Below are 13308 nucleotides of genomic sequence, written 5' to 3' on the forward strand. Positions count from 1 at the left end.
TGTCATAGCACAATATAGAAATGTTTATTATGAGAATGATCATTTTAGAAATATTAATAATAACGGCAATATTTATTTAGTGAATATGTATCTATTCTATGTGTTTACTAATTAAAACCATTTGTTAGTTGCTAAATGGCCATTTCGCCGTATATTTATCGCGTTTTACCATCAATGAATAATAAAAGCACGCACGAGTCAATGCGCGTGAGCTACTGAAGCGCATCAAGCAAAAGCACGATTACAGTTTTCTACTAATTGGTTTCCATCTTTTCTGCCATTTGTTGTATTCTTGATTAGGTTTTATTTGCTATATCATGTTATTCTCCACACGGCAAAGTCCTTATAAACTGAAGGGACAATATTACTAATAATCCCACCTAGACAGTACTAGCATCTCAAAACCGTACCATTTTTAAAACATAGACATAGGGAAAATACACATTCGTTCCATTTTGGGGATTATTATTCCTCCTAATATTGTAATGCGATTGTTGATTATTAGATATACATGTTTTATAACTTTCTGTAAAGCACCGACGCTACTTTTTATATATAAAAATCCAATACAAACAGCTCCTTGCATTTACTATTGTAAGGAATCGAAAATGTTATATTTCTTTTACATAAGCGGTGTTAGTACCTGCTTCTGAAGTGCTACATATCTGAGTGACACTGGATACGTGAATATTAAAAATACAGTCTGTAAGTTATTACGTTTACATTTGACATATTACTTAGTTTTAAAAACGCAACATTGATTCGACATTGAACTAAGTATTCTTCATTTAAAATCTTAAACAGAAATCAATGTCACTGAAAATCTAAACACCGATTATGACTGGTCACAATATTCTCTAGCAACACTGAAAATAAAAGCCCATATTTCTCTTTAATTATGATTTAATAAAAACTTAAATTTCAGATTGACCCTTCTCCACACAAACATTGATTTTAGTCAATTTAATATGAAACAAACAGGTTGTGTAAAAAGCAAAGTAGAGGTGATGGTGTAGTTGAATCAGGACTGCTCATCTGTAGTGGTGTTGATCTGAGTAACAAGTGTCTGTAGAGCCTCAAGTCTGACCCTGACCCACTGCGGAGGTGATGGACTGCAGCCGGGCCCTTCTATTGACTGCAGAGCTTTCAACGCACTTTCTGCCTTCTGGAGATATCGCTCGTACTCCTCTTCTGCTTTGGTCTCTTGTCTTGCCCTTTTCGGACATGGCTGGCACTGTAATAGAGCCCATGATTATAGAATTACTAAAACATACTTCTTTAGAGATGTCACATAGGCAAGTACGCACTAATAAATTGACTGCCTGTTCTTGCATGGACGTGTCTCACCTCCTCAGCAGGACCTGTGTGTACAGGTAAGCTCTTCTCTCCATCCAGTCGTTCACAGTGATTTTCTATAACGCTCCTATCTTCCTTCAGACGTTCTAATCTTTCTTCTGCAGACTCCCTCTGCGAGACAGTCTGTAGTGTAGAGTGTAATACAGTTATCTAGAGAAGCACGAACTGCAGAAAGACAATTAAACATTTAAGTTAAACTATGCATTTCCACATACCTTGCTGAGGAAGTTTATCACTTTGGTCTTGACCTCTTCTGATGTTAAGGTTTGGGAAATCACTTCCTCGTGGTTGGTTATCTTAAGAAACAAAAGAAAGATGAATTACAACATTGGCTACATTAAACCTGACATGAACTGAACAACTTATAGATTTTGTTTTCATTTATGTGTTGTGTACATTGATTTACCCCAAAATAGATTTAAACAACTAATGATATTTATTGTTAGTTAACGGGGAAATACTGACCTCTGCAAAGAGACCAAAAGCCTCCAGAACATGCTGGAATATGAGCCAGGACGGGTGAGTCAGGAGACCATTAAACAGTGCACTGAGTCTGGGCAAAACCTGACCCTGCGAGCACACACAAATATGTATTTATAAGCACATAAAATGGTCAACTGGGACTCATTTCCTGTCTAAAAAACAATTAAGTCATTTAACTCATACCTGAATATTGGGAGGAGCAAATACTTTTCCCATGGAGGCAAGAAACTCCAAAGCAGCTATGAGCAGGTCATCCGGGCATTTCTGCAGATTCAGTTCACTCAAACAGGAAACAGCCTGCATGTTGCCAAAAAATAAAATCATAACCGTATATAAAATGACAAATGAGCTCCATAAAATGAACTACCCCATGCAATGTGACACGGAAAAGCAGATCACCTGAATGATAACATGTGGCGCTACACTTTTGATTACAGCAGCTGATATTGACAGGAGTAACTTCACAGTGCACTGGAGAGGAGGATAGATCTGAACCTGGCAACACCAACAAACAACAGATGAAAAAGTATAAACATAAACCAACTACATACTGGTGGAATATGTATATTCTTTAAGAAATGTCATCCTTCCGAGTGTGTGTGCTTAACTCTAACTTAGCTCAACTCACCTGGTTGCTACTCATACGACTCCACATCAGAGAGATGATCTTCACAGAAGACACCACAGATTCTGCATGCAGGTTGCTCCCACCCATCACCACCAGCACACATCCCAGCACCCTGTTCTAAACCAGAAATAAACAAAGGAGTCAAGGGTTTTGTTTAAGGACGATTATGAGATGCAAGGCTGTTTTTAAGAGCAGACAAATATGACAAACAAGCTGTTATTAAAAAACACAATCGAAGTGCTGAGAACACAATGCAAGACCCTGAATTCTGCCTGCCTGGCTGAAATATCTAAGTGCATTATTTTGTTTTTTTATATCAAAACTTCAATCTACTTAATTCTCTTATCATAATTTGCTCAGGGTCGGATCGTTGCACAAGGCAGAATTTATAGTCTTGGACCTTGAATGTGGATCTCAGCCTTTCCGTTTCCCACTCCAACTGATTGACAAACAATTATGGATGTCACAAAGGCTATGTGGGAAGAAAATGATCACACAAGTCTAAACTTGGATAGGACACACATTTCAAAACGGCTTTTATGCAGAACTTTAGATAAATGTGTCAACAAGCCACCTTGACTTATGTTGACACTATGTTGCTGAGATAATTTTGGGATCAGACTGTGAATCAAAATCGAACAACATACAGTAAGAACATTTTTGTCAGCTTTAAAATGAAAGCATTATTTTATTGACGTTAACGAAGTCTGCTGCAGTTGCTGACATCAGTGTCTCTCACCACTCTTGATACGTTTCCCAGTCTGTAGCCGCTGTCCTGCCATTCCTGCAGCGCATCAGAGGCTTTGGAGAGCACCTCTTCCTCCACCCGCACACACGCCTCCGTGCTCAGACACCTCAGCAGAATGTGATGCCAGACACAAAGGTTCTCCTCTTGAGAGGGAGGGAAACGCTCCACAAACTCCATCTGAACACATCACAAAAACATACTTCATCACATATTAAAGACACACTATCTTGAAAAAAGAGATGCTGTACAACATAAATAGAACCAAACAATATTAGGAAGCTGAAGAAAACACAAACTCAGCAGTGTTCTAAAAATCATGGCAAAGGTGATGTACATTGCAGACATAGTGGTCTATTCATATGCTAGAAAGGAACAGGAAAACCTGGTGTTTTGGTGTCATGAGAAAAAGCAGGCGTCTCAGTAGCAGGGCCAAGTGAACCAACTGATAACCTTTATCAGGACATGACCTTATCTGCAGAGGACAATAACAATACTGGTCACAGAAGCAAGAAGTTCACTACTAGTGATCTTATATTTTCTGGAAAAATGTTCTGATAAAAACTTTAGAATAACACAGGGGATCCTCTCATTAAATACGAAGCATAAAAAAGTGCTCTCCCACATGTTCATTTAACACCAACTGTCAGCTCAGTCAGGGTGTAAAGAACACATAAAGGTCACATTCCCAACCGACTCCACTCACCAGGTGAGCAACAAGGTGGACATGATGAAAACACAAGTCGGCCGAGCCATACCTGTAGAGCGAGAGAAAACAACTTTGATATGTTGTTCTTCACAGAAATCTTGCATAAATTTGAACTCCTTACATACCACTGATAACAGCTGATACACGGTATAATGTGTATAAGTGTATCCGTTTGTATAATGTATAAGTTTGTACTTTTAATTCTAAAAGGGATTTAACACAGGAAGGTCGCGTGATTGTTCATGTTGGCCGTCACTGTGAGATGTGGAAAGCTTTAGTCACAGAAGTCAGGGGTGTGGATCAACACTCACCGTGCCAGGAAGCACCACACATCCATGGCCAAAACAGCCGTCTGCGTGTCTGCCTGCAGTACGGCGGCTAATAGTGAACGCTCCTGAAAGAAGGAAACAGAAAAGACAGCAAAATGATATGCACTTCCCTTCAAATGACATTATGTCTTGGAGTAGCAGTTTGTCACCTTGACAACTTAGGTATAAAGTGATCTCAGCGTTTAATGTCTGACATTAAATAAGATGTTTCAAATTGATTCATTTTGCAATGATTAAAGATCATATTTTTTACAATTCCATGTTAATGAAAAGCATTACTATATAAATACTTAATTCTTAACAAAGATTGTTCAAACAAGACATGACATGTTAAATTCTTTACATGATATACAATCAATTTGTCTCTTGCTTCACTGAGCAACGTCAACTCACACTGTACGAAGAGCTAAATATCAATTGTTGTTAACTGATTAACCAGGAGAATTCACTGCGCATTTATGAATGTACTTACCAATGGAGCAAAGTGTTGAGGGGGCAGCGCAGCCACGCAGGCACACATATGAACACACACATGCTGGTGCAGGCTGATTGTACCCTGAGCTTGACCCCGCAGCATCACCCCTGGCAACGTCACGGGGACCGCACGCTCCAACACACATTTTCTGAAACTCTGCAACACTGCCTCAAACACAGACCATCTGCAAACAGAGACAGAGCCTTTGCTACAAAATATCATTTACGGCAAAAGCATACTCTATGTTCCATGCACTAACATTGTGCACAGCTTCTACATGTGCCAAAGGCTCCAGCTTTTGGTTCTCAAACTGTGGTACGCGTACCACTAGTGGTACTTGAAGGGACCCCGGTGGTACGTCACACGACAGAAAATTAAAAACTCTATATTAATTATTTTGTGTCCACTATTACAGCTGACTAACTTGAAAAACATGGAAAAACATGTTCTTTAGTTTGAAAACATCTGGTAAATAAAAAAAGTGTTAAAAAAAGTTAAAATATAAGTGTTTGCATTATTAACAATACATTCGAATTGTGGATGATGTGTAACGATAACGATTCACAGCTCTACTATTAATTTGACTGTTTATTCATTTGATTTTCTATGGCGGTCATTAGGTGGTACTTGGAACAACTAATTTGATTAAAGGTGGTACTTCATCTGAAAAATTTGAGAACCACTGCTCTAGAGAATCCAGAATTCTGTGAGACACTGAATAATTGTTATTTTGACCTGATGGCACGAATGTAAAAATATTAAAAGTGCCTGAAGCAAATTTGACGAGACTATGGGAAATCAGAGCTAACAAAAGCACAAAGTCTGAGGATTATCAACATGGAAAGGATTATTTTTAAAAGGATGAAAACCTGATTCAAAAGCATCTTATAAGAGTGCTGTGAGTTTATCTCCGATAGAATGGCGAGGAACGACAAGGGAAACAACCAATTTTCATGTGTTGTTGCTTTTAGTAAAGGTCTCGTGTGTTCCCACTGCTCTTTATAATTCTGAATTGTATTTACAGTTGTGGGGACCGGTTGTGATTTTTCCCCCTAAAATATAAAAACACAATTTTTCCAGGATGTAGCTATGCAAACATTACATTGATGATATATTGATTATAATCAACTGTACACAGTTGAATTCCTTAGTCCTTTAATATATATTTGGAATAAATTATTTTTCTTTTTAAGAGGTTTATTTTAGTTTGCAAGCATTTAGTCTCTTTTCTCATAAATAGAACAGTTTTCACATTTTATCATTAGTTTTCTCCAAGTACAGACCTACCTGGGATTTTCCTCAGAGAACTGGCTGCCATCACTCCACAGCCGCAATGCCTCCTCTGACTGGGAGATTTTACCCATAACATTCACCAGTAGCAGACATTGTGGTAGACAAAGCTCTGTACTGTACTCTGCAAAACACAAAAAAATATTTTTTAATTGCATTTTCCTAAAATTGTGGGTGCTAAACTAAAATCAGCACATGAATGCAAACAAGTTTATAGATTATGTCTGGCCCTGATTGTGACTTGATTTAAAACAATATAAGATAAATTGCAACCTCACACATTGCAACTTGGGACGAACTCTTCTGCAACGAAAGGCCACAAGTACTTGTTCACTTAAGGTGACTGGGAAGAGCACAGGATGTACACTCAGCAATGCGTGATAGTACTGCTAAAAATTAAATGATCTTTATTTTGATGGAGCCAGGAAAATACTGACCCATCTGCGCATTGCTGAACCCTATATTGTAAAGGCAATTAAAACAAACAAGCTTAATGAATTCCTAAGTAGTTAGTCAGAAATTATAGCCTACCTTGATCTGCTTTTTATAAATGTAAAGCCCGTTTATATAACTTGCGCGGTATGTCAATTGCGTGTTATTATGATAAGAACGCTTACGATGGCCCGGGTCCAGGACAGACTCAGCAAAAGGATGGAAAGATAGCAGCTGCATCAGCATGGCATCCATGGGAACCAGAACTGATACTCTCAAGTCCTCAATGAGGGCAGCGGGCACAGATAATGCTAACACAGACAGTGGGAACTTCCTACGGAGAAAAAAATCACAGAGTTGACAAAGACAAAACAGGGAGAAAAGAAACTGCTTAAAAAATGATTCACTACCTGTGTATTTGAAGATAACACTGGTGAAAACGACAGCATGATTTGGCAAGGAATGCTTTAAATTCCTTTGATGTGAAAAGGGACATTATTGCGAAGCCACTCACTATATCAGATTCTAAATATTTTGCTTTTAAAAATTAACTTTCATTTTCCCATTAGTTACCTTTGTGTAGTGGACTAAGGTGTTGGCAAAAAACCTACACATCTTTGTTGCTTTTTGGATAAGCTTGAATTCTGGACAATGCACAACTTCCTATGAGAAACAAAGTGAGGAACACAGATAAAAGCTCCAAATAGTGATAATTACAGAATAAACAGCCACCAAATACAGACGTGCTCAAATTTGTTGGTACCCCTCCACAAAAAACGAAGAATGCACAATTTTCTCTGAAATAAAGTAATTGGCATCCACCATTGTTTATTCCATATTTATTAGAAATCAGACTTTGCTTTTGATTTTTTATTCAACACAATATTGTAAATAATAAAACAAATATTTTGTCGCACAACCTTTAGAGGCAATCACTGCAAGCAAACGTTTTCTGTAGCTCTCAATGAGACTTCTGCATCTGTTAACAGGTAGTTTGGCCCACTGTAAGGGTAACAACAAATTTGAGCATGTCTGTATATTATGGATAACCTAGTTAACCTATGGAATATCCCTGTTGAATATCCTGTAAATAAACTGTTGTCCGTCCAAAAATGTCATTCAAAGTCAGAAAACCTGTTGTGTTAAAAACAAAGCAATCTATCTATCCTCAACACATTCCTGTGTCTAGTTCAGGATAACACATTTTGTGTTACTTTAAACCAAACTTGTGTAGTCACTTTTATTCTTTTAAAACACAATCAACACAAAGTGACACAGTGTGTTAAAATAACACATAATGTGTTATAATTTCATAACACAAAAAGAGTGTGAAAGTGTGAAGGATTATTGCTATGGACTGTTCATTTTTGGTACTGTACCTGCAGGCCGGACTGCTGGATCTGTTGAGCCATCACAAAACAGTTTTGGACAGACGTACACAAATCTTCACACAATGAGAAAGCTATGTCAGTGTGGTGAAGCCGATCTTCCACTAGAGACTGGTGTTTCACACTCTGCCTGAAATTAAACAACTATTAATTGGGCTTCAGTAATCTAGAAAATGTTCCCTTAAAGGTCCAGTGTGTCATTTTTTGGAGGATCTATTGACAGAAATGCAATATTATATACATTACTATGTCTTCAGAGGTGTATAAAGACTTTTCATAATGAAGCATTATGTTTTTATTATCTTAGAATGAGGTATTTCTATATACACCGTGGGTCCCCTTACATGGAATTCGCCATGTTGTTTTTACAGTAGCCATAACGGACAAACTGCTCTTTAGAGTGCATTTCGTAAATACGTTATCTCCTTCGGCAAAGTAGCGAAAACATGACAACATCTTAATCCTGTGCCAGCCACCATAGTGCTTCGAAAGGGGGGGTGGGGGGTGGAGTGAGCCAGTTGTTTGCAATTCACAACCTCAGCGCTACATGCCGCTTAATTTCTTACACTGGACCTTTAACTGTCACATATTACACATGTGTTTATTGAGGCTTACAGTAGCATATTCTTTATACTTACTTGATAATAAATTTCCATGTGTTGGCATGTAGAGCGATGTCCAGACTGGATGTGATAGCACATATGTCCAGCAGACTGTGAATCACTTGAAGTCAAAACACAACATTCAACACGACTGTTAAAAAGCATATGTGACCCTGGACAACAAAACCAGTCTTAAGTAGCACGGGAACATTTTAAGTAATCGGCAAAAATACATGGTATGGGTAAAAATTAACGATTTTTCTTTTATGCCAAAAATCATTAGGATATTAAGTAAAGATCATGTTCCATGAAGATATTTTATAAATTTCCTACTGTATATGTATAAAAACTTTATTTTTGTGAGTGGATGGCCTGCTACAGTGCCTCAGATTAACAACTTCAAAGGCGATTTTCTCAATATTTCGATTTTTTGCACCCTCAGATTCCAGCTTTGTAAATAGTTGTTGTTCCGCCAGATAGTGTCCTATCCTAACAAACCACATATCAATAGAAAGCTTATTTCTTCAGCTTTCAGATGATGTAAAAATCTCAATTTCGAAAAATTTACCCTTAAGACTGGTTTTGTCGTCCATGGTCACATATAGTCTTTACCAGATAGAACAGATAACCCTTTCTGTAACATAAGTTTAAAGACATAAAATAATTTATACAAGGTCATTCTTGGGTTCAACTGTACAAAACACATACAAAAGGTAGGCAATTTATTATTGGAGGCACGTTGCTAAACTGCTGACTGTTACATTCTTAGAATTTGCTGTTTCATTATACCATTGGCACCGTAATGCGGGGTAAATCCCACAAAACCACACACCTATGACAATGTCTGAAACCTCCTCCTCAGATGAACTGTCATCCAGGTTAATTTTTTCCAAGACTTCCATCAGGCCCTTCTGCAAAGAGTATGCCTCTTTAAACAAGCCCTGAAGGAGATCTCCCACCAATGACAGCCTTCCACTGTACATGACCTCACTGTCCTATAAACACAAACATTAGAAACGTGATATTTGCCTGATCCAAAACTGATTACATAAATGCAATAAACAGGCAACAGCCTTTTTGCCAAAATGTGTCTTTACAGTTCAACATTTTACTAGAAACACTGCTGTACCTTGCAGTGCTGAAAAGTGTCCTTTAAGATTCTGAGGACGCAGGAGGGCAGAGATCGGATGGCATCCAAGGAGACAGACTCTTCAAAAGACCCGACATGCCGTACACAGCCAGAGAGGCACTCCAAGGTCTGGACCATCATCTGGACACATCAGCATAAAACGCTATCAATGGCGAATAAAGCAACATTGTACTGTTAAACCTTATTGCAGTTCAATTATGACAAAAGCATACCTTTAGAATATTCCTCAGGAATGTCTGCAACTCCGCGTTTTGACTGGAGAGGCCACCAACTTGCCTGACAATTTCTTCCAAGAAACTTGCAAATATTTTCGCCACCTGCAGATGAAAGTACAAAGCAACATGTCAACACATGAAAACACACACTTGCATTAAATTAAAGGTTTTATGGATTGTTTAATAGAAAAACATAAAATTAGAACACACCTTGGGTAAGACACTGGAAAAGCATTCCATCTCTAGCGCAGATAAAGAAAGATGAGGAAGGAATCTATTTGTGATTACCTGAAAAATATCTGTGGCGGTAAAAATAAATAAATCAGGTAACGCAAATGAAAAAACTTAAGGAAAGCATGTAAAGCATTTACATATTACCCCCAATTCATGAAATGAAATAAGCCAAAATAGGTAGTAGTAGACACTTTGGCAAATATGCCTCTTTATTAGGATAACTGGATGTGTCCGAAAACAAACATAAACAGAAGCTTTTTTATACCATACAAGATTAATCTAACACACTGTCCTAAAAATGAAGAGATACAGAATCAAAATTTACTTGTGTGCTCTTCCCCGCTGTCGGTGTCATGATGCATAGCGTGAAAAAGTGTCAAGGCCGATCTATATAATTTCTACACAATGCAATACTAAACAATCACATACACGTGGACAGTCAGTAAAGGATATAACTAGTTTGGGCAAGACAGATTTGAGTTGTTGTTGACAGGTTTCCTGGTTCCACTGAGAAACTTCTTCCAAAAGAGTCACTTGAGACATTGTAGTCACTTTTCCAAAACCAACCTGCATTAAAAGCAACGTTACATTTGCTACTTAAACGATGCGTTTTTCACAACATAATGTTTTATTCGATATAAACCGATGTCATACACTCATTTATGACATCAATGGCAACACATCGTGCTCGTGGTCAAATGTAAACAGTGTTGCCTTCGGGTTTACTCGACATGCTAAACTGACCAAACAAATATCTGCTATAGGACTTACGTTAACTTACCCCCTCTATTCATGTGGAGCATTCACGTTAAAATAAATCTAAATTATGATATTGTATAGCATGCGTTTTGTTATCCTAAGCTTCTCGTTTCTTTGAATTTACCTCGCACACTTTCTCTTTTTGCCGGGCGAGTTCATTCGATAGCAATAAGTGAATATATATTGAAAATAAAACTTATTGGAAAACGGGTTTAGGCGCTTTGCAGGCAGCAAATAGTGAAACACAAATTGAAACACACTCGTCACGTTTGTTTCTTTTACTGGTGTAGTTTAATATCATATTGGTTATTGCGAACCCCCCTTTGAACTTCAGATGGTACAGCTCAAAATTTCGCGCCGCATTAGGGGAGGTACGTTTTAACTCGTCATCAAATCCCACTCCGTGATGATTGGCTAGAAAATGAAACACGTTTAATCTAGCCCAAACACAATTTAAAGTGGCAGTAATCGACGAACAGGACGATTACAACGCGATGAGTTCTACAGCGTTGTTTAAAACTGGATTTTGTGCTGAAGAAGGTAATGCGAGATTTATTAATTTGTTTCTCGCATATATCCTCTCAAACATATGTATAGTGTAGTATAAACATGTTGAGGTCACATTCAGAAACGTTCGTCTTCCTCTAAGAGCAGACAACAGCTGGAGGACTGGGTAACTTTCTGGAGTATGCTTGTCACTTGAATTACACTTGTGGGTTTTGTGTAAACCCATTAAGTAGACCCTCCCCACATGGAATAGGAAAGCACTCCCATAAAACAATCTTTTAAAAAACAGACACATTCATTTTTTTTGTTTTTATTTACAAAAAGCCAATCATACAGTGGACGTTGACTCTCCCAAATCTGAAGAGGGCCAACTTGGGCTCTTCCTTCCCACTGGAAACCGGATGTGAAGAGTGAACTTTGCAGAAGTGAACCAACTTTTTTGTTATTGTCGCAAAAATATATATTGAGCAAGTACATTATCAGCGTTTCAAACTATCTTCTTAGAACAATTCACAACAATAAAATAATACAATTATAATTTGAGCGGTTGTGTCAGAGATCACAGGAAATATTAGTTTGACAACATAAAATACTTAATACTAGTTAAACAACTTGCAATTATGTTTCAAATATGTGTTTTTAGTTGATGTAAAAACAATCCGCTATAGACTACAATATAAAACTGTACAACTATAAAACTCTCCTGCTGAAAGCTAAAAACCTCCAGTTGAACTGCCAGCTTATCTTGTACTCGGGGCAGGAAGTTGGAACCTGCTTTGCATCACTAAAACATCTGAAAGACAAACAAAGATCTCAAAAGAAAGTCTCACTTTATAAGTTCAATACAGGGCTTACCCATGTTTTTCACTGAAAGAATATCTCGGGGAAGAGTTCACATCAGGAACTGCAGTGGCTGCACAGTTGTCCACAAAAACACGAAGGGGAACGTATTTGTACTGTTTCACAGACGCCGTAATATTAAAGACACTCCCCATAAAGAAAACATTTAAAGGCCTTTCATACATCCAATCATCTATAAAGAAAAATAAATCAAGACACAGCTTGGCAAATGAAACCATTTACGCAGCAAGTCTTTTCAGACCAGTCATGAGCTTCAGAGAAAAGACCAGGAAGTCCTCTGCAACTTTACTGCCAACATACAGGATCCAAGCTGGCCTTGTTTCACTACTGCTCACATAGTGTCTCCGGTAATGAAAGTTTTATTTATACATCTTGCCAAGAGACCCAATTCGCAAGTGACATTATCAATACAAAAAGTAAACACTTAACCTGGGGCCTGTACCATGAATGTTGCTGAACAAACTCAGGGTTACAGGATTAGTTTTGGGTTGACAAAACCAAAGCAACGTGATCAAGCTTTGTTGGTACCATGAAGCAGCTCATGGAGTTTCTTTGTCAACTCAAGCTTTGATCCTGAAGCTAAGATTAGTTCGCGCGCGCGTACACATGAACGAGTGACATCGGCATCGCAAAACCAATCGCGTTCAACATGGATAGAGGGAGTTCCGTATGTTTCTTAGGAGATAATTATGTGCAAATATGAGTAACACAAAAATGTATTTCAGCCACGGAGTAATACTGTTTCTGCTGTCTACGCAAGAGAAGTGTTTCAGAAACGTCTATAAAGTTAAACGACTATATAGTACACACATTTACTGTAGTATACTATAGTAAGGTAAATATTACAGTAATGTAATATGTATGTGTATAATGTGTGCGTGTGCCCCCACTGTGGATGAAAATATCCTGCCTTATATTAGTTATCATTTAATTTACCTTTATTAATGAGGATGAAGCACATCTATCTGTGCGCTCTGACAGAGTTAAAGAGGGCAATGTAGTGTAGGCTTCTATTTCAATATGGCACACGTGTGAATGTGAGGATTATATTTTACGTTACTGGTGTCTCTCTTATTGTAGGACATTTCACAACCTTCCCCAGAGACTGAAGTGTCTACCTCCATAGGTTACAGAAGAAATGTGAG

At 37.9% G+C, this 13308-nt stretch overlaps 1 protein-coding gene across 3 annotated transcripts; it reads right to left on the reverse strand.

Annotated features, from left to right (window-relative positions):
• Positions 1-16: 16 nt before the first annotated feature.
• firrm (fignl1 interacting regulator of recombination and mitosis) lies at positions 17-10945 on the reverse strand. 3 transcript variants are annotated; one of them, XM_057353445.1, is made up of 25 exons: positions 10818-10945; positions 10490-10603; positions 10362-10401; positions 10013-10101; positions 9800-9904; positions 9567-9707; positions 9270-9432; positions 8474-8558; positions 7827-7965; positions 7021-7110; positions 6858-6922; positions 6633-6781; positions 6013-6139; positions 4723-4909; positions 4233-4315; positions 3919-3970; positions 3598-3687; positions 3207-3392; positions 2468-2584; positions 2239-2334; positions 2023-2136; positions 1822-1926; positions 1572-1652; positions 1348-1479; positions 17-1234 (listed from the first exon to the last, which is right to left on the reverse strand). In XM_057353445.1, exons 2-25 carry the CDS (start codon positions 10577-10579, stop codon positions 1022-1024), a joined length of 2739 nt encoding a protein of 912 aa, XP_057209428.1. In that variant the 5' UTR covers positions 10580-10603; positions 10818-10945; the 3' UTR covers positions 17-1021. The 3 variants fall into 3 exon arrangements, with proteins under 3 accessions (XP_057209428.1, XP_057209429.1, XP_057209430.1); XM_057353446.1 differs by having other exon boundaries at positions 10808-10939; XM_057353447.1 differs by lacking the exons at positions 9567-9707; positions 9800-9904; positions 10013-10101; ... (1 more) ...; positions 10490-10603; positions 10818-10945 and adding an exon at positions 9006-9071 and having other exon boundaries at positions 9270-9364.
• Positions 10946-13308: the final 2363 nt, after the last annotated feature.

Source organism: Triplophysa rosa, linkage group LG15 (assembly GCF_024868665.1).
Source record: "Triplophysa rosa linkage group LG15, Trosa_1v2, whole genome shotgun sequence".
Lineage (NCBI taxonomy): Eukaryota > Metazoa > Chordata > Actinopteri > Cypriniformes > Nemacheilidae > Triplophysa > Triplophysa rosa.